This window comes from Prunus mume, linkage group LG3 (genome assembly GCF_029339155.1).
Source record: "Prunus mume cultivar Tortuosa linkage group LG3, ASM2933915v1, whole genome shotgun sequence".
Taxonomy (NCBI): domain Eukaryota; kingdom Viridiplantae; phylum Streptophyta; class Magnoliopsida; order Rosales; family Rosaceae; genus Prunus; species Prunus mume.
Window position 1 is genome coordinate 16515629 of NC_142700.1, and position 21903 is coordinate 16537531.

The 21903-nt window shown below is 35.4% G+C and overlaps 3 protein-coding genes across 5 annotated transcripts; 1 reads left to right on the top strand and 2 right to left on the bottom strand.

Moving 5' to 3' along the window:
- The first annotated feature begins 1971 nt into the window (after positions 1-1971).
- On the top strand, positions 1972-7813 carry LOC103326465 (heat shock protein 70 (Hsp 70) family protein). Of its 3 annotated transcripts, XM_089048248.1 has the most exons (11): positions 2022-2113; positions 2230-2263; positions 2551-3796; positions 4311-4523; positions 4871-4966; positions 5075-5233; positions 5519-5719; positions 6267-6413; positions 6494-6622; positions 6703-6833; positions 7270-7813. In XM_089048248.1, exons 3-11 carry the CDS (start codon positions 2627-2629, stop codon positions 7355-7357), a joined length of 2334 nt encoding a protein of 777 aa, XP_088904374.1. In that variant the 5' UTR covers positions 2022-2113; positions 2230-2263; positions 2551-2626; the 3' UTR covers positions 7358-7813. The 3 variants fall into 3 exon arrangements, with proteins under 3 accessions (XP_008226915.2, XP_088904374.1, XP_088904373.1); XM_008228693.2 differs by lacking the exon at positions 2230-2263 and having other exon boundaries at positions 1972-2113; XM_089048247.1 differs by lacking the exon at positions 2022-2113 and having other exon boundaries at positions 2238-2328.
- Positions 7814-8333: 520 nt separating this feature from the next.
- Positions 8334-11634, bottom strand: LOC103326512 (Rho GTPase-activating protein). The gene is given in 6 exon segments (XM_089048249.1): positions 8334-8577; positions 8655-8717; positions 9333-9365; positions 9367-9712; positions 9803-10520; positions 11289-11634. Coding segments are annotated over 6 exon segments (1554 nt in total). The 5' UTR covers positions 11611-11634; the 3' UTR covers positions 8334-8505.
- Positions 11635-12486: 852 nt separating this feature from the next.
- LOC103326464 (protein expression protein) lies at positions 12487-13205 on the bottom strand. The gene has a single exon (XM_008228692.3). It carries the CDS (start codon positions 13060-13062, stop codon positions 12688-12690), a length of 375 nt encoding a protein of 124 aa, XP_008226914.2. The 5' UTR covers positions 13063-13205; the 3' UTR covers positions 12487-12687.
- Positions 13206-21903: the final 8698 nt, after the last annotated feature.

A 21903-nucleotide genomic window follows, 5' to 3' on the forward strand; every position in this document is an offset into this window, starting at 1 on the left:
AAAGATGAGATAGGGATTGATTGGGGAAGAAAGTGGCAGTACCTTCTCAAAATGTTCCTACGACTTCGTATAGCACCGTGTGGTTTTCACTGCTTCTGAGTTTCATTCCATACACCTTTCTCTGTCTCTCTCATCACATGCACACATGCGAGACGTCCTTTTACTGTCGAAATCCTTCTCAAGGTTACTTTTCTAATCAAATCTTTTCTTCAAGTTAACAGGTCCAATAAGATTTGGGCCTAGTTCAAGTAAGGAAAGTGAATGCATTGTTAAGAATTATGACAATACATTTTTATATAAAATAAATAAAAAAGTAATTTAACGAGTCAATTTCAAAGTACACAATAATCATATTAAAACAATATTTTTGTTCAAGCATAGCCATGCAGCTATAGCAGAAGATGAATAGATTATTTTCTTATGTAAATGAATAAATTTATAAGAGAAACTATCAACACAAACAAGATTGACATGATTAAAGAATTGACAAACTCTTCTCCACTTGTTGATTACAAAAAACAGAAACAAGATTGATATGATTATGAACTCACAAACTACCGCGTTAGTTTCTTATCGCTAAGCAAAGGCTAACCAAAGATCCTACTTTTAGGCATAATCAAGAACGTTTAAATTTTTGAAATAAGATGAAGACTAGAGTAGTGTTATTCACTAATTAAAAACGTGTAGATGATCTAATGGTAAAGGTATCATCTGAAGACGGTCTCCAAATTGGGACACATCTAAAGTATGTATCAATGAGATAGGAAGGGCTAAGATTAGACCAACCACATCTTTATATCCCAAAACTTTAAAACCCCAATCAAGACAAACATGTTCATCCGAAGTTATTATTACATTAAGCGGTGTATGTCGATTTGAAACTAATACAATTTAGTCAATTCATATCCGATTCAATATAGATTGGATTGCGATTTTTTCAATTTGATCCAATCATATTAGATATTTAAATCCTATCAGATTCAATCCAATTGATATTGGATTGGATTGTATGATCCATTTGATAATGGAAAAATACAATAATGAAATATTAAACATTTATCCTTATGTTTAATCTAATCAAACATATTAATAGACATAAATGTAAAATATAAATGAAATAAAAGATAAAATTGTTTTGATTATATAATATATTAAACATAATTTCATTAAATGATTTAAAATATTGACAATCTTTTCAACTACAAATACCTACAAGAGCAAAATAAGCATAAAAATAATTTCATTTGATTTGATGGGATTGTCATAAGCAAATCCATCATCCGATCTAATCATGTCGGTTTTGAAATTTTACGGATCCAATTTAATCCGCCAAATCATCAAAATTGATTGAAATTGAATTAAATCAGTCAATTTGGACGGATTGAATTGGATCTTGTGCTATTAACAAAGCGGCTCCCTTGTAATTGTTTAAAGAAAAACAAATTGGAAAAAGAGAAGAAGGAAAACAACGAAGCCACACATTTATGGTGCCCTTTTTTTTTTTTTACAAATTTATAAATAAACTCAATCCTACATATGTATTTATAAAAAAAACTCAAGCACTATTTAAAAATATAAACACACTCAAAATCAACCTCAAAGTCAACTTTTTGGGTGTGTTTATAAATGGGTTTTGAGTGTATGTAATGATGGGTTTTTGGTGTGTTTATATGTTTAAATAATACTTCGATTTTTTTATAATTTCAACTCCCATTTTGAGTGTTTTAGTGAAACTCCATTTTTTTTTTTTGGTCAATAGATGGAAGATTTTATTGAGGACGTAAATCAATGTTTACATCAAAAGCCAAAATGTTAAAGAGCCATTCAGGCCACGGCAAATCCCATAAATGGGTGCTTTTTTTTTTAGAAAAGAAAAAAGGAAAAAAGAAGAAGAAATGGCGTTGCTGCAAATAATATTTGCAATATTTGCAATCAGACCCTCGTAAATTGAATAAATTGAAGAAATTTATCAAGGAGAATATGATGTTGTATATTCTGCATTGCGAGCAAAGGGCAGAGTTTTTCTCTTGACCAGTCTCTTCCTCCCTTTGTAATTTTTAATTTTCATGGTTTTCTTTTTCAACTTCTTTTCGGAGCGTCGTTTCTCAAACAGGTAATTCGATCACTTTCCCCAGCCTGCTGAATTCATCATTTTTGTTGAGATTTTGTTAAAGGAATGTGCGGATTTGATTTTGAAATGTTGAACATTTGCGATTTGTTTGGTTTCAGAGAAAATTCAAGACAAGTAAATTTCTGTTTGAAGGTTGAGTTTGAGTTTCTGGGTCTTCTTGTTTTGGTTCCTAAGCGCTGAAAATGTCAGATTGAAATGTACTGATGGCAAAATTTAAGCTTAGCTGGGTTATGAATTCGATTAACGTATAACAACAATTATTTGAAATTGTTTTTTGTCTTATGTTTTCAGCAATTAACTTTGTTAGTGTTAGTGGAGAAAACAATCAGATAAAGCTTGTTTAAACTACATACAATTCACCTTTTTTTTTTTTTTTAAAAATAAATTTAATTCTGTTCAATTTTGGGGTTGAATTATAGGTTTTGTGCAACAACTTGAGGAACTTGGTGGAAATTTAATTGGTGTCCTCAGTTTGGTGCTGAAATTTTGTTAAATATGAGTGTGGTGGGGTTTGATATTGGAAATGAGAATTGTGTAATTGCGGTGGTGAAGCAACGGGGTGTTGATGTTTTGTTAAATGATGAATCAAAACGTGAAACACCAGCTGTGGTTTGTTTTGGTGAGAAGCAGCGGTTTTTGGGGTCCGCTGGTGCTGCTTCTGCAATGATGAACCCAAAATCAACAGTGTCTCAGGTGAAGAGACTGATTGGTAGAAAATTTTCAGAGCCTGATGTTCAACGTGACCTTCGAATGTTACCCTTTCAAACTTCTGAAGCCCCAGATGGTGGCATTTTGATTCATTTGAAATACTTGAGTGAGACTCATACATTTACGCCGGTTCAGGTTACAGCAATGCTTTTTGCACATTTGAAAGATTTAATAGAGAAGAATCAGGAAATCCCCATTTCAGATTGTGTGATTGGTATTCCATCATACTTTACAGACTTACAGAGACGTGCATACTTGGATGCTGCAACAGTTGCTGGGTTGAAGCCTTTGAGATTGATGCATGACTGTACTGCAACTGCTCTTAGTTATGGGATTTACAAAACAGATTTCCCCAGTTCCGGTCCAACTTATGTGGCATTTGTTGACATTGGTCATTGTGATACACAGGTCACTATTGCATCATTTGAGGCTGGGCAAATGAAAATACTGTCTCATACTTTTGAAAGAAGCTTGGGAGGTAGAGACTTTGATGAGGTCTTGTTTGGTCATTTTGCTGCAGAGTTCAAGGAGCAATACAGAATTGATGTGTACTCTAATGTCAAGGCAAGTATCAGGCTACGGGCAGCTTGTGAGAAGCTCAAGAAAGTTTTGAGTGCGAATGCGGAGGCACCACTTAATATTGAGTGTTTAATGGATGAGAAAGATGTTAAGGGTTTTATTAAAAGGGAAGACTTTGAGACGTTGTCTTCAGGTCTGTTGGAGAGGATTGGTGTTCCTTGTAGCAAAGCTTTAGCTGATGCAGGTTTGACTGCTGAGAAGATTCATTCTGTGGAGCTTGTTGGGTCGGGGTCTAGGATCCCAGCTGTTGGTAGAGTTTTAACTTCTGTATTCAGGAAAGAACCTCGCCGGACACTGAATGCGAGTGAGTGTGTAGCACGTGGATGCGCTCTTCAATGTGCAATGCTAAGTCCAGTTTTTCGAGTCAGAGAATATGAGGTTTGTATTCTGAAACAAATTATCATTTCTTGGTTTAAAAAATTCACTACTTTTGTGTCACTTGAGAATGCCATGATTTATTTGTTCATACGCAAGGCAACACAATGCTGTTATATGCAATGTACCATGTATAGCTAGCTACATATCCTCTCTTTTTTGGCTCTGTTTTTTGAAATTTTGAGAAGTATGGGTGCCTCTCACAAAGCATAAGCTTAGGGACTATAAACAACCTTAAAGAAGCATTTATTTCCAGTTCTAAGCGTAGCAGCACTTAAGCAGGCAAGAAAGCACAAAATCTGTGATGGATGCTTGCTTGATTATATGATTTTATTGTTTAAAGGTAACAACCTCTTACTTGCTCTGGATATGCTCTACATTTCAAAAATCCCTCCTCCTAGACTCGAAGAATCAAAGCACTAACTTTATAGCTTTAATTTTCACAATGTAGAGACATTCTTTGTTATCTGGATAGTTGCCACAATGAAAGTAATGGTTTTCCTGGATCTATATGCAGGTTCAAGATTCAATTCCTTTCTCTATAGGATTCTTATTGGATGAAGCTCCAATTTGCACAGGGTCAAATGGCATCCTGTTTCCAAAAGGCCAACCCATTCCAAGTGTTAAAGTATTGACATTTCGACGAAGCAGTTCATTTCATCTGGAAGCATTCTATGCTAATCCCAGTGAAGTGCCTGCTGGTGTATCTTCTAAAATTAGTTGTTTTAAGGTAATATATTTTGCTCTTTGTTCTCTTTTTTTGGTGGGCTAAAGGGAGGAGAACATGTGGCACACACAATTTTGTCAGTGAGGATGCAAGAAAATAAAGTCAATAAAGGATGCCTACATGAGAGAAGTAATTGAAATCAAAGGCAATCATGTTGCCACTGAAGACTGCAAAGCTCAATGTCTAATCTTTGCAGCGTTGGTAATAATCCAGGATCATGGAAATTGCTTTTGGTTAGACGGATTATAGAACACTTGGGGAGACAGCTTCAGTTTACTATCTGCTCAATGCAAATGTCATTTTGATCCTCTCTATGCTTACTTTCTAAAAATGAGCTGCTGTTTATGTAGATTGGCCCTTTCCAATGCTCCCATAGTGAAAAGGCAAGGGTTAAAGTTAAAATTCAATTAGACCTCAACGGTGTTGTCTTTGTTGAATCAGCTATGGTAAGTTAGAAGTCTGATCTTCTTTCTTTTATGGCACCATAATAACTTTGTCATTTACTCATTGACTAGGATCATGTTTTTGTGGTATAAATCTTGTAATGGCATTAGGTGATTGAAGAACATGGAGATGACTCTTCTACAAGGGGTGTTGCTGATTCAATGGACCCAATGGACATTGATTGTGTAACTGCTTCTGGTTCTTCTGAGGCAGTTGCAGATGGATTTCAAGAAAGTAGTAGTATGCAGTCCAAGTCTTCACATGCTAGTGTAAGTTTGCTTTCAACTTCATTAGTTGCAGATTTGTAAATTTAGTTATTTATTTATTTGTATTGTTCATATTTCATGTCAGAAGAACTAGATATGAATCTGGAATTTGGATATATGCAATAATTCCCTTATAATTTATTTATAGTAATTGTGTCGTTTATATTTAATGTGCAATTTATAATGGTTAGACTTATTTTGTTTTGCAAAGATTTAAATTCTGTTCCTGTCAATTTATTTAGTTTGTGGAGTAGATTGAGAATCATTTAAAGATATGCACTTTTCCAGGGTGATGGGAAAAGAGACAATAAATCCACCAGGAGGCTAGAGATACCCGTTACTGAAAATATATATGGTGGAATGACCAAGGCTGAACTTTCAGAAGCTCAAGAAAAAGAACTCCAGTTAGGTCAGCAGGACAGAATTATGGAACAAACGAAAGACAAAAAGAATGCCTTGGAATCTTATGTATATGATATGCGTAATAAGGTATAACCTGTATTATCTTTCCATCATGTTTGCTTTGGTTTTGTGATTCAACCAGCTCAAATAATTAGATTTAGCATTGATTTGAAATACGCATTTTTCCAAGCAGTATAAGGACTTAAGACTAACATTCCACTTATAATATTGGAGTTTGTATTTGTTTATGAGGCCAGTTTTTTTTACCCCCTAAATGGCCTGAGAGTAAAATATCATCAACTCAACTGATGTAGATTTGATGCTGTTTGTGATAACGGTCGAAATGTATAATGGTGTATACTGCTGTCTAGTAATATCAGGATTTAGGATGTATGACTACTCTGTATTAGCTTTAACCCAACAATTCTTTTAATTGTCTTATAGTATGGGATGATCACCAGTTCTATATATATTTGGCAAAAGATCAGTCCCTTATTGCGGTCCCTCTGTTCATCTCATTATCCATACCTGAGCTTGCTTGACTATAACTTAGTCATACTCTTGTAGATCTTTTAGTTCATGCTCATTTGCTGCCATAGGCTGGCTTTTAACATAAGGACATGCATGTGAATAGCTCTTCAACACATATCGAAGCTTTGCAAGTGATGAAGAGAGGGAGGGAATCTCCAGGAGCCTACAGCAGACTGAGGATTGGCTTTATGATGATGGAGAAGATGAAACTGAAAATGCATATACTTCAAAGCTGGAAGATCTTAAGAAGGTTCTCTCCACTTTTTGAAATTTGACAATTTAAGTTCCTATTATCTTTCTCCTACCTTGATGTCTATTGGATAATTACAGATGGTGGATCCAATTGAGAACCGATATAAAGACGAGGAAGCAAGATTGCAAGCTACAAGAGATCTATTAAAGTGCATTGGGGATTACCGGATGGCTGTGAATTCACTTCCACCCATGGATAGGGAATCGGTATGACAATACAGCTAGTTACTTATGCCGCATATAAATGTGACTATAATTTTTCCTATGATTGACTTTCGGTGTCTCAGATTGTCAATGAGTGCTATAAGGTGGAGCAGTGGCTTAGAGAGAAAAACCAACTACAAGACTCATTGCCAAAGAATGTTGACCCAGTCTTATGGTCAAGTGATATTAAGAGCAGGGCTGAGGAATTGAACTTGTAATACTCTTCCACTTATTAGATTGCAACTTACTTTTTTCTTTTAAAAAAAAAGTTTGCAACTTACTTGCCTAGAAATGTAATGCTCAATTTTTGTTAATATGCTTTTAATGATGTCAACATTGTATGTGACCTCTTAAAGTTTAGGACTGCAAGATTAATAACCGTTTGCCCAAATCAATGCCCTTCTATATTTTTTTATCTAACCTTGTAGTGGTATCTGATATATCACATTGATGGGTTAAATTAGAAACAGATGATATTAGGAGAATTTATGATTGTGGGGTAACTCTTTCCTTAGCAAATGCACTACAGTAATTTTTACTCGTTTCCCTAGTTTCCTGAAGGGTTATCCATTCACTTGCTTCCTTCTGTAGTTACTGTAATATTTGATTTTCAATCTCTACAGTTAATCATGCTACACTAATCATTGCAGGAGATGCAAACACATATTTAGATCCAGGACTTCTAATCGAGAGGACTCCAAGGGTTCTAACCAGCAGGACACTTCTGATCACAAATGAGTGGAATTATGCAGGGTGCGTACAAAAAAGATTTTAAGGCTTAGGTGTCTTGTTTGTTCTGACATCTATATATCTTTTGCGGTCGCCTTTTTTTCTCGTTGAATAGATGGGTAGCAGGTACTTATCAAGCACATATTACTCAAAATTGGCCCCGTTTTTTTCTTCTTCCACCGAAGACCTATGACATGATATTGTCTTTGAGCAAACTGTTTGACATCTCATGAAGCGTGTGAAGGAGTCATTTGAACATTTTATTGCTAACATAATCCATGGTTTTTGCAAGTCCTGGCCATGCTGGAGAATGCTTTTTGTTTTAGAAGAGCATAAAATGTTGTATAAGAGGTTTTACTTCAAGGGCTACTTGTTTTTTGGTTGGTTTTAATTTTGAGGGGGAGAGTATTCCCAAAGAAAAAACCAAAAGTTGCTATCCCTTTTATCCAATGAATTGTTTTCTTATGTGCTTTTGTTATGCAGCAAATAAACTACAATGTACCTACGTGATTGGCAAATTAGGATGCTTGAACATAGAACGATTGTTGCTTTATTTGACAGCCTCTCACATTTAGTTGTAGTCTAGTAACCAGATCATTCACATAATTCGCTTTGAATTGCTTCAAAACCTTGAAGGGCATTCATCTACTTGGGCTCTTGACACTACATCTTGAAAGTTAACTAGGTTTTGAGGTGTAAAGAAATAAGCACGGCATGCCAGTTTTTTTTTTTATCGGACTGATTTGAGGGTTGCAACAGGTTTTCTTCTGACCAAGTGAGAGAACAATAAAAAGATTGGATTTTTCAGCAAGTGCAGCCTAGTACAGACTGAGATATGCATATATTTTTTTTTTAACAATAATCTATGAGGAGGGTGATTCGAACTTAAGTGCAAATGGTTGGTTGCCAATTACTCTAATCAACTGCAAACTTATCTTCATTGTTATAGTCAGAATCATGGTCTTGGTCGTAGCACCCAAATACGGAAAAGAAATAACTATCTTTGTATTATTTCAAGGAATAAATTCTCTCGAAAAGTTGGTCAACATTATGACGACCATATTACATGGGGAAAAAAAAATCTAAAACGGTGAAATTATCGACAAGAAATGTTACAGAAATACTTTGGTACATGGCAATGGCATCAACTCTCAGCCTCACCTCTTCTTGGAACCTTTTTCTTTTTTTCCTCTCGTTTTTCTGGCTTTGACAGACCGTGCTCCACTTTCCTGTCCACGACAAAGGTAAAAAATGAGCAAGCTGCACAAAGAGAACGAAACATTGAAAAGTATGGATTTACATGTACCTTCCGATACAGTCTGTATGCTGTTGAGCCTGTCATTTCCTGCCCAGTTTTACTTACATAAACCTGATGATAAAAACTAAAAGCATTACAACCTGTACATGATCAAGGCAAGGAGAGATATATGCATGCAGCAATAATGTCAAAGACATTACAGAAAATTTAGAACTACAACGCCAACCAAGTCACTTATATCCATGTGACCGCGGATAAGAATGCCTGCATAGGGTCAAATGAAATCTCACCAGCAATATCAAATTCTAGTTTCCTATTACTAGAAGGAAGATTCAAGATGAATCACAAATTAACAGATGCTTGCAACCAAAATAAAGTATCACACTATCTCACTTGATCGCTATCTACAGAAGGAAAATTTACACTAGACAATGTATAACGTTATTCAAACCGGACAAACATTATAACCAAGGATCCAGCAATTTTTGCAGAAACTCTATCACTCCGCTTCTTTTGTAAAGTAACAATAAGATAATATAGGATTTAGTACACTTTTACTTTAGAGATTGTAAGCATAATAGCATAATTCATTAACAATGCAGTCAGTTTTTAGAACCTTTTATACTGTCCACATTTGCTATCTATCAAGTACAAAAAGGACCGGCTAATAGCCATTAACATAAGATCTATACAATAAAATCATCAAAATGAAGTGTCTTAACATACCTTCCTTCCACCAGGGCCAGTATACCAATGACCAAGCAGCTTGCCCACTTACACTGAGCGTAGACCATTGACCAGAAGGTTGTGCATTTGCTTGAATCCGCTTTGTACTGGCATTGCTTCTGGGTTCCACCCAGTTTCCAGAAGTATCCTCGACATTTCCAAAATTTGATTTGGCTGACCTATTTCTTCCCTTTCTTGAGCTCTTATTGACACTACCTTTCTGTGCTGCTTTACCTTTTGGATTCATCCAGCCTCCTGAAGCATGTAAGCCTTCTTCAACATTTGATATGTTTGATTTATTTCTCCTCTTAGAGCTTTGGTCAAGGTGAATTTTTAGATTCACTTTCTGCTTTGAAGCTTCTCCATTGCTAAATTGACCCCTGAAGTGACAATGTGAAACATGTCATGACATAACACTCAAAATGAAAGTTTATAAAAACCAGAAACAACCGGGAAAAAAAAGTGTTTACATGTAGTCAATAACTGATGAACCATTCTGTTGATTTCCTCTGATGTTAATGACGAGTGGAAAAAAATTGGGTAAGCGACTGCAGACTAATTTCCGAATATTTGGATCGTCATGGAAAAAGTAATGATGAGCAGGTGGAAGGGGATCAGCCACATTCCAGAGTTGTTCAACATCTTGGACGCAACATGTCGTTTCTTGAAAAACTTCATTCGTATGTAGACACGAATCCCTCTCCAATTTCTGAGTAGTCTTATCCTTCGCGAATTGGAGAAATTCTTGACATACCTCATCCAAAGCAGGTGTTGGAATGCTAAACTTCTTGATTGGACTGAAATCTTTCCACAGATCCACATCACCTGCATCTTGAGGCACTGATAGTCTTCTTTGTTTCTTTGCAGAATGGCCGGAATTGAAGTGTTGCTTCTTTGAGGATGGATCAATGTTGCAAGTAACCCTGCTCCCATTTCCACTGACTGAAGGATCATCAGAATCAGAATCAATTAACTGGAACCTTCGAAGAGGACTGGTAGTCAACTTTGGAAACATCAATCCTTGGCGGTTCATCTCCATACCCACAGAAGCTGAGACGTCTGAAGCAGGTTTCCTTTTCCTTCCCATGCTATGGCAGGATGATTGAGAGGTTAAAACCCCACTTCCATGTAATGGGATCTTTGAACTACTGGAAACAGTTTGGTATTGTGTTGGCCGATATGCATCTGCTACAAATTTTGGCAACCATTAATCTAAACACATAACCAATAGGGTAGACCCACACACACACAAGGAAGAGAGAAAGCACACTATCTGAAAATGAGTCAGATGAAAGATTATGTGCAAAGCAGACCTTCCTAGCAAAAAATCTAAAAATGATTATATTAACTTACTGAGAAAGTTCTCCTAATAGTACTACAAATCAAAGGACACAAAACTTCGTTATTCAATGTGCTTGCTTATGCTTCTTGCATATAGCTTACAATTTTTGCCACTATTTATCAACCCCCAGATTTAAGAACCAACCCCATTGCTCAAACCAATTAACTTACCAAATAAAGTCCCAACTAGTACTGCTACTCCTAAAAGGCATTTCAATTTTCAACCATACCTACCCATTTTCCCATCTCAAATTTTCACCTTTTGCATAACCCTAATCCCCCAAATCACAAAAACCATTAGTTTTATAAATTAAAAAATTCATTACATTGACATCTGCAAATCTAACAAAAATGCTACTTTCTTCTACTTAACAACTTACATCGAAATATACTTTAGAATTACTTCCCTTCCCCAAACCATCTGCAAACAATGTATTATTATATATTTTTCTTTTTTTAAATGGAGATAATCAACTCCACCACATTTCCCCCATTTTATTTCCCAATTTCATCAAAGACAACATAAAATAAATCAACTTTTTCAACTCCCATTTTCACTAAACCATAAATAAACAAAATTACTAAAACAAAAAAAATGAAAAATCTGTACAATACCTCGAATAATATCTTCCGGAGAAGAGAACTCTTCGATATCATCGTCAATATTACGAATCGGCGTCGCGGGCTCCCGCTTCAGAGCCAGTCCTCGCTTGAGCCGCTTGAGAGGCCGAACTGGTTGGGGCCCGATTTCTGGATCCGGACCAGTGATTTGAGGCCCGATCTCTTCATCTACGTCAAAGGGTTTAAGGGCATCCGAACCGCGCGAAGGGTCTGGAGCTGGTGCGGGAGTGGAGTGATCCGTGTCAGCTGTTTGGAGCTCCGAATCGAAACCCAGATCGAACCCAAGAGAGAACGAGGGAGGCTCGTAGTCGGCCATGGAGAGAAACAGAGCAACTAGTTTTGGGACTTGAAATTGGAGGGAGAGGGAAAATGGGGGGGAGAGAGAGTGGCTTTTATAGGGTCATATTTGAATTTGGAAAAATTGGAGGGATTCCAAAATAAAAAGTCTCCTTTTTATTCATATTAGATATTTCTCTCTCGCATTTCCATTTTTTCTTCGTTTTTGGCGGGCTCAGAAGTTCGATTTCGTGCGGCGTAGTGGAGAAGAGTCAGAAGATAGTTTTGAGCATGGGCTTGGGCTCTGGCGGGATTCATAGATTTGGTCCTGAGGACATGTCTTAAAAGCCTTTGAGGCCCAATACCCCTATGAACCTACCCCATTCTAGGCGAGACTATAATGACGGGGTACTTAATTGTCATCCCGTCAATAAAAATGTTTAAGTTCAATAATTTCTTTATGTTCAGTCATTTCTTTATAGTATTAGACGGTTGAATTGAACCCTTCAATAAAAATGTTTAAGTTCAATAACTTCTTATAGTTTTGGACTTATAGTCAATACACCTCCTCAACATTTGGACGATTGGATTGAACCCGTCAATACACCTCCTCAACATATAGCCCTTGTTATAGAAGCTTCCACCCACCGCTTCTTGGACCGGTGGGTTTGTACTCTTTTTCCGGTTTACTGTAACATGTTTTGGTGAACATTATCACATTATGTAAATGGTCACTGCCACCTGCTCTTGTAGCCAAGTTAGTTGTTAGGTTAGGTCCCTTTTTTAAGAGTAGGTCTCCCCCTCCCCTCCTTGTACCACCAAAAAGAGCACCACTTTTTTTGAATTATATATATATATATATATATATGTATATATGAGAGAGAGAGAGAGAGAGAGAGAGAGAGAGAGAGAGAGATTGGCAAATTTGAGGCTTTTGTGTTGAACTCTAAAGTATATAATGTACAAAATTAAACAAAATGTTTACAAGGGTTTTATGACCCCTTTGATATTCCCTTTGCAACTACAATAACAGCTTCACATATACAAAAAGGCAAAATTAAGGGATTGAGATCACCACCACAATCACCACTAATCATATCACTAATCACCTGATTAGTTAATTAACCTCAGGAATACTTTGAAGGGCAGGCCTCCAAGACCGTTGATGGGCCTCATATCGATCACCAAAGCTAATCAGCTTAGCCAAAACCTGTTGCACTGACATTTGCTTCAAATCCACCCTACCCAGCAACTCCTCCAGCTGCTTCTTTGTGATCTTGATCTTCACCTCTGTGGCTCCACCAAGTTTCTTAGCCAACCCAGCTGCTCCCAAATCTTCAAAACCCCTCTGGCCCTCCTCCATCTTGATCTTCTTCTTCTTCTTCATGATCTCCTCCATGTCCTCTTCATGATCATCTACACCATTTGCCATGCAACCCCAATCATCCCCTCCCCATTGCATAGACGGCTCATGCCTTATACAATTCCCCATATTTTTTTCTTTTTCTTCTTCTTTTTTTGGGTTTTGGGTTTTGAGTTTTTAATGAAGAAAATATTTGAGCAAAGGTTTGGGTGCTGTTTTGGAAATGGAAATGGAAATGGAAATGAAGAGGTATGCTTGTGTGCTTTGTGTTTTATATATAGAGGATTGGAGAGAGGGAAATTAATAAAGAACTGGTGAGAGAGAATATGGTGAGGAAATGGGAGAGAGAAAAAGTTTATGAGAGGAAGAGTCAAACCTAATTTGTTGCCACGTTTGATGACATGCTGTCCTACGTGGCTGGTGGTGGGAGTTTTGACCTCTTCACCCCCAACCTAAAGCTATATTGATGACAACATCACCATATGCGCAAAGCTGATCAGCTTCACTAGTTAAGCAATAAAAAAAAATATTTTACTTACAAGAAAAAAAGAGGTCAAAATTGTGATGCCAATCCATTTGGCTTTATCAATATGTACTGACAAGGTAGGTTTTGTAGCTTTTTAGCTCAAGTGGTAAAAAAAGCATTCATTCATATCTATGATTAGAGTTCTCATGTAAGCACAACAATAAGATTAATTATATTAATTAAGTGACCTATCTTGCAGTCGTGTGATCCCACTATTAGAAATCTTGTCGTAATTAATCAGTTAAACTTCTTTAATATTAACGAAAACGAAATATTCAGAACATGTAAAGAGTATATTCGACATTCAAATTCGTGACGTAATGAATAAAAGAAACTATATCAAAACACTGAATAAGGAGCCAGATCATATCTAAAATGTACTTCTTCTTCTCGAACAAAAAAAATTGACATGTTATCGTAACGTATTGGTTAAATTGAAATCATTGATTAGGTAAGTTTATTGACCATTAACTAACAAGGGTTACCAGAGTATTTAAACGGCACCAACTAGAGAGTAGATAAGACTCAAAAGCGGCAAGTCAGGTGTGAAAAGGGTTTAGAATGGAATCTTTTGTCCCTTAATAAAGTAGGTGTGAATGTGAACACAAATTAGCAAGGGGAATCTTTCATCTAGGTCTCATTGCTCTACCACGTGCGCTTGCACTTTCATTTTCATCATTACCCAATTATTCTGATTATCTTATCCGTCACCCTTCATCTCCTTCACATGCAGGGAATTCAAAACTCGAATGCTACCTATAATTTTTTCACACTCCACCTTTTCTTTTTCAAATCATTTTCATTTCTTTAACATGCAACCTTTAAAATAAATTTTTATTTTGATTCTGGAGATCGAACTAGGGTGCCATGGGAGGAAAGGGAAAGCCACCGCCACCGATGTGGTGGTGTGGAACCCATTGGCTGCTAGGTTACCTTTTGACCATGCCCTAATAAAGAAAATTTTCAGGTAATTTTTTATTATAAAATAATTATGGATATGCTTGTTGTGAAAATGAGGTCACCCTTTTTTCTTTTTCTTTTTTTAAATTCCCAATTACTGTACTGTACACCTAGATTAAGTCAATTCAAATTAGTCATTCATTACTTGTCAACCTGAGGATTTAAATAATACTTTAAAACATTGATATAATCAAAAGCTAAGACCAATTATTTTCTATTTTGGGAAGAAAAGTCTAGGAGGGATTGGCTACTCTCACTACCAGTGCTAGAGCAAACCCACAATTTTAAGACATAAGGACTTACGCTAGTATTCAATCACGCCACTTATATGGATTTATGTAGAAAATTACAGCACCAATAAAGATTCTGGTAACGAGACTCAAACACTAATAGAGCTACATACAATGCAATGAGCTTATCAATTGAATCAACCCTCTCATTGACAAGACCAATTATTATTTCAAACATGATAAAACGTTGATATAATCATAAGCTAAGACCATGCCCTCATGAGACCAAGTTGAGCTGGAGAAGCAAATTCTTTTGGGCAAAAAAAATATTTATAATTAATTAAAAAGCTTCGCTTTTCGTGTATGGCAGTATGGGAGTAGTAACATATAATATATAATGTGGTTGGTGGCGAGTCTAAATTTGGCTTCGTCTTCTTCTTCACCGACCTTCACGTTCAAAAAACAAACTCTTCGATTATTCGATCTCGTCTGTCGTCTCCATGCTACGTTCCAAAACCATAAAAAAACCTCAGTGCCTCGACGACGAACCACTCACATGATTCTTCGGGTCTTTACACGTCACAAGCAATTTTGATGGTTGAGAAGAGAGCTAATATAGTCAAGAGACTATTTTAGTCACCGCTTAGTGCATTTTCGAATTGTTGAGATTAATTTCCGGGAATTTCAAACGTGGACAAACTCGTTCTAATATCATAATCATGAAACATGCTATAGTGGTGGGTGCAACTACTAGCACACTTCCAATTTTTTGGCCCTTTTTTGTTTTTCAGTGGCTTTAATTGACCAAAGTAATGATGTTACGGCTTTGGAATGTGGCATGTGATATAATGTCTAGTAATTGATAGTTGATGCAGCTTGTTTTAGCTTGTTTGTATTTTGGGTGTACAGGAGATGGTTGGTTTGATGATGCTTGCCTGTTCGAGGCCGTCTTGTTTCGTTTTGTATTGTTCTACTTTTTTGGCTTAGTCTTTGTGGAATTTGAATATTTTGATGGTGATGTGGCAAACTTCAAAATAAGTTGGAAATATTTTTGCGCACCACTTTATGAGATAGAGATGACAAGTTGCACGTAAATTTCTCTTCCATTTAGGGCCCTTATGATTGGCCCAGAAAATGGAAGTTTAGCATTGGAAATAGATAGGATCTAGGAAATGCAAGATCTTATTATATATTCATATTGGGTAACACAATATGATTGGACCATTCATCCCAAAAGCAATAGGGAATAAATGTTGTGGCCTAAAGTCTACTAAAATATGAGAACCATGAGAGAATATTTGTTTATAGAAATTTTCTGGACATTCTTCTCCTTGTAGGAGGTCATATTTATAATACAACGGAGACTTAGTGCTCAAGTAAATAATAAATACAAATTTAGTTATATACCCAATCTTAGACATAGTCTTATAAAGAAACCTTATACCATTTAAAAACTACAAACACATCCAAAAAAAGAAACCCAAAAATCAACAGTTGTCAATTTTTTTCAATTTAATAGCTATTTTTTAGTTTATTTGTGTGTGTAAAATACCTATATTGCCTTGTACTATGGATTTGAGAGAGAAAAATCATATATGCCAAAAAACCAAAGCAGATCTGCTAAAAAACCAAATCTGTCAAAAACCAAATCTGCCAAAAAACCAAATCAGATTCATTTTCTCCTTTCTTGCTAGTGCTTTCTCGGTGTTTGAGTAAGAGGAGCTTCCATTGAAGCTCAGTCTTAGGTTCAACTACATTCTTCATCTATGATCTACAATTTTCAATATTTCACCTTTGATTTCTTGTTCAAATATTGTGCTTCTATCCATATTTTTTTTCCAGATTGTTTGGAACCTCGAACATATGCTCTTAGCTCTACTCCTCTTTCGCCACATCGTTGTAGTCATTGTCGTCATCATCGTTATTGTTGTTGTCGTCGTTTGGTTTGAACTTGAGATTTTTGATCTTTTGCTTCAATTAATTATGTGTTTCTTTTCAGATTTTAGTTGATTTTCATAATGTATTTTAAGCTTTGATGATCAATTTATCTTTTGTTACTATTTCAGTTATGGATCTCATTTTTGTTTAAAAAAAAAATGTACTTATATGACAGAGTATTAACAATATACTTCTATGACATAATAGTATTAATAATCTTGTCGGTTTGTTTGAGTTGGTCTGGTTTGTTCTTTCTTCATCTTTTCTTTGGTGGGCATGTATTAGAAATAGCAACATGACAAGCATTAATCAACATGACATCAAACTAGCAGTGTTATTACCCTAGACTAGAACATTAGATGGGTAGATATGCACTAGAAATAGGATGTCATAGTAAACTAGCAGTATTATTACCCTAGACTGGAACATTACAGGGGTAGACGTGCATTATAAATAGGATGTCATAGGAAACTAGTAGTGTTATTACCATAGACTGGAATATTACAAGAGGTAAACATGCATTAGAAATAGGATGCAATATGAAACTAGTAGTGTTATTATCCTAGACTGGAACATTATAGCCATTAATCAATATGACAATAAACTAGCAGTGTTATTACCCTAGACTGGAACACTACATCCATTAATCAACATGATAGTAAACAAGCAATGTTATTACCCTAAACTGAAACATTACAGGGGTAGACATGCATTAGAAATATGATGTTATAGGAAACTAGCAGTATTATTACTCTAGACTGGAACATTACAGGGGTAGACATGCATTAGAAATAAGATGTTATAAGAAACTAGCAGTGTTATTACCTTAAACTGGAATATTACATAGGTAGACATGCATTAGAAATAGGATGACATAGAAAATTAGTAGTGTTATTACTTTAGACTGGAACATTACAAAGGTAGACCTACATTAGAAATAGAATGTCATAGGAAACTAGCAGTGTTATTACCCTAGACTGGAACATTACAGTCATTAATCAACATGACAGCAAATTAGTAGTGTTATTACCTTGACTGGAACATGACAACCATTAATCAATATGACAGTAAAAGTGTGGAACATTAACATTAATCAGTCATTAATCAACATAATGCATTAATGAATTGTTTGGGGGTTTTTTTTATTTATAAAATTGGGCTGGGCTTGTTTTGTGTGCTTTTTAAATTTTTTGTGTTGAGCTTCTTTTAAGTTGATCAATGGCAGTCACATAATTTATAGGAACTTCAATACCAATTTCTTATATAGTAAATGAGTTTTGGGTGTGTTTCTAAAGTGCATTCCATGTGGGGTTTTTTTTTAAAAAAAAAAATAATTCAGCCCCTATTTTGGGTATATTAGTGAAAATCCCAATAATAAATTCATATTTTTATTTACAGTAGGAAATCAGGAATAAAAGTAAATCAAATACAATTATAATGAGAATCCTTAGTGTGTAAGGAAAGACAATCAATGATTACAAATCACGTTAACAAAGTCATATCCCAACGTAAAACTCTCAACAAACATGACCAACAATATTGAGAGAAAAGTAATGTGCAAAATTCTTGATTGACATATACACTTTAACATTCAAGGTGCTACATGCAAGGAAACTCTAGGTAATATTTTCATTACTGAACAATTATAACCAAATAGGACATGCGAGGAAACTTTAGGTAATATATAAATATATTGGTGTCGTGAGTTTTCGAACCTGAAATCACTGGATTAAAAATCAAGATCATTTTTTACTAGGCTAAACTTGGTTGGCAAACTCTAGGTAATATTAACCAAGTATAGGTTTTTCATTCTTCTTGCATTTTTGATGTGGTTTATTAATCATATATGTAAGTGGGGTATAGGTCAATTGGTTATAAATGACTTCATTTAAAAGCAAAGTAAATAAAGAACATCGAGGATCCTCTACCATAAATAATGTTATACTTAAGCTAGTTGGTACTTAGACTTGAAAGTTAATGAATATAACATATGGATTTGTTAGTTAGGCCGACCAATATATAATTAGATATTTGAACTTTGGAACGTTTGCAGCACATGACTTTGCATATTTCGGTTGCTTTTAAATAATTAAAAGTGCTCGTGACAACATTTCGTATAAAATCTTTAAAGTGTATCTAGATTATAAAATATTGTGCTTCTAATAAAAGTTTTTCTATGAGCCGAAGTATTTGCTATAGAAGCATTCTTAGTAAGAATTGGATTATAGAATAACTTTAATTGAGTCGAGGCTAGTATTGAACACTCTCTAAAGAACACTCTTTGTAAAAGAAGCACTGCAATTCACAAGAAAGTTTCAACCAAATTATATTACCTATAGTATAAAAAAAACAAACAAAAACAAAAAACTTGGGTCACCAACGTGACATGTTATTTGTTTTGGCTACAACTTGTTGTCCACTAATGGCTTCACCAAGAGTTGGCCTCCTACTACCAATGGTGGAAAGCTCAACTACAGTGTGCGACAGAGTTCCCAACATGTTTCTTGAGTCATGGTACCTCACATGTATATATGGACCACACTACCCAACTTTAGCTAGCTTCCACTGAAAAACTGGCTCATCATACCTTGCCACAAGCTTTTGATTTCTGCCAAAATGTTCACATGAGATTATGATCTCTTCTTTTGACCACCATATTGTTTCATTGCACCACACAAAAAAACGTGGCAATGGCCATTATTATTTGGTGATATTTATTGGAGTGACTAAAGCCTTTAGTTCGAAATGTCACCAAATAATGGTGATTGTTGCCACTTTTTTTGTAGTGTTGATTTCTTATATTGAGAATTAAAGTGTGTGGTACTATATAATGATCACGTCGGATTATAACAAGTGAACAAATTACACCACGAAACCGTATATTAGTACCATACAATAATTTATATCCTGATTGAAAAATTATTATAAATTTTCACTTTTCAGCAATAATTAGATCATTAATAGTTTTTTAAACGAAAAAAAATACATAAAAGTTATTATCTGATAGAAACTTGTTCTTATTCAATTTTAGGTGAGTTAATCAACTCAATCTTATCTTCATATATATATATGAAGATAAGATTGAGTTGATTAACTGCGTGGAAGGAACAAGGACTTGAACCCTTATCTTGAGTTTCTGCTTAACCAAGTGATGATTAAGTTTGACAATGATACAATTTTGACGTTTGGTCGGTTTCGTATTTAGTGTTTAATCTAATAATTTGACGATTTCAGAGAAAGGTACGTACGTACTTCATACTTTCAGATCCTCTAAATATTTATCCAAAGCTTACAGAAAGTTCCAAAGATAAAGAAAACCAAAATTGCCGGCATGGCATTTTAGTCACTCTCATGTGGGCTAAGTTTCAGAAGATATGCCTTGGGCTTGACACTAAACTTCCAAATCATGTGAGAAATTCAATATCCAGTAGTTCTGGGGCCTTATGGAGTAACCAATCCAAGTGATAAAGAGGGTGGATTTTGCAGCTCATAGGTAAGTGATACTTCTTCGTCCTTTTGGAGAGCCTTGGAAGTTGGAGGAGGCATTGAGCTTGCAACTGAGTTCAATGGTGGCCCATACAAGTCATGATGCCAAAGGTGCCGTGATCATTGAGCAGTACTACATTTCAAATTTTATGATATTAACATCTTTATCCCACTTATATCTACACTATATATGTTCCTTGAGCACATGCATATGGTGTCCCTTTTATCAGTTTGGTCGCTCTGATCGCATTCCATCAAAATATTCGATAAATTTGGTCATGTAATGGCACGGGACCAACTTTAAAAAGGTATTTTCATCAAAGTGCAACATGTCTACCTATGGGGGAAAAAAACTCATGTATTTTATGATAAAGACTAGATGCTCTCCTTCATGAAACCCAATATAATTAAAACTCTTAATAGAGAGAAGATGACATGGTTGAGCAAAAGCATGAGTTTTATAACTAAATTGAGCTACATCTTAATGAAAATATCATTTTAAAGCTGGTCACGTGATCAAACTTAATGAAGAAAAAGGATCAAATTGATGTGTAGACCAAAAGATAAAGGATCACATTGATTGATTTGAGGACAGCCCACTTTGTATATCAGGTAAACATCATTGAATTTATTTTAATATCCTCTTTAGTGATGATAATTCCAGATATTTGCAACCAGCCATTGTGTCATGACTCATGACAGTCACCTTAAAAAGAAGGGTAGTTTTCATTAATTGAAATCACATATTTGGAAAGAAAAAGAAACATATCTGAAATTAAAGTGATTTTCTCAACAAGAAAAAAAGAAAATCATGTGATATGATAATTGCTTACAAAAAGATTTTGTTTTATCTGTGCATGTGATCACCCTTGGGAATATGTCTAGGCCCAAATCGAAGTATTAAATTATTAAAAAAAATAATAATAATAAAATTAAAAAATTAAAAATCTACGCGAGCAATCAAGAGGTTTCCTGCATGCATAATTAGTTTGTTTGAAGAATCACACCAATGCCCTTGAATTATATAACCATCTAAGGCCTACTGTTCAAGTGGGCATTGGTCTTATTTTCCCTAATAGGTTGCTCGAATGGCGGGCTTCTCACCCAAGCTGCAATCAAGTTTCCAAAATTTCTTCAAAGGTTGGTTTGACGCCAGTGGCCGAAGGGCAGAAATTGGTACTAATATTTCGCCTAACATTTGGTCAATGGAAATTTTGCGTAATGCTCACTAGCTTCATGCTGCAACAAAAGAAAATGTTTAGAATCTGTTTGGATTAGCTCGAGTGGTGAAAGTGAATGAAAAATGAGTTATTTTATTACCGGTCTCTCTTGTACTCGATCACTTTGTTAAGTATCCTTTGTCACCCTAATAACTCCACCGGCCGGTCGGATTCTCATTAACCGCGGCAAACACCAGCCTCACCTTCTTCCTTCCAAAAATCATGGTTGATGACTTGTAAGAAACTAAACTTTAAAGAACTTACAATTTAAGGGCAAAAACCCATTAAGAAAACCCTAAGGAACCTCTTGTAATGTCTGGCATCAAATGCCTTAATTTAACTCATTGATGTGTCCAAAACAAAGGTTCAATGTCTCTGACAGAAGAACATTAAAAAAATAAACATTAAAAAAATAAAAAATAAACCAAGTTTCGTGGGAATGGCTTAGATGGCTACGAATAAACTACCAATGGCCTCTTTATCATGTCCCTAAGTACTATATATATTCATAAATAATAGACGTGTCAAAGCGTTCATGATGGTAAAAACCTATAGTTCTCAAACATGATAATGGACAACCAGTCCCCACCAAACGTGGCCATCCTCACCT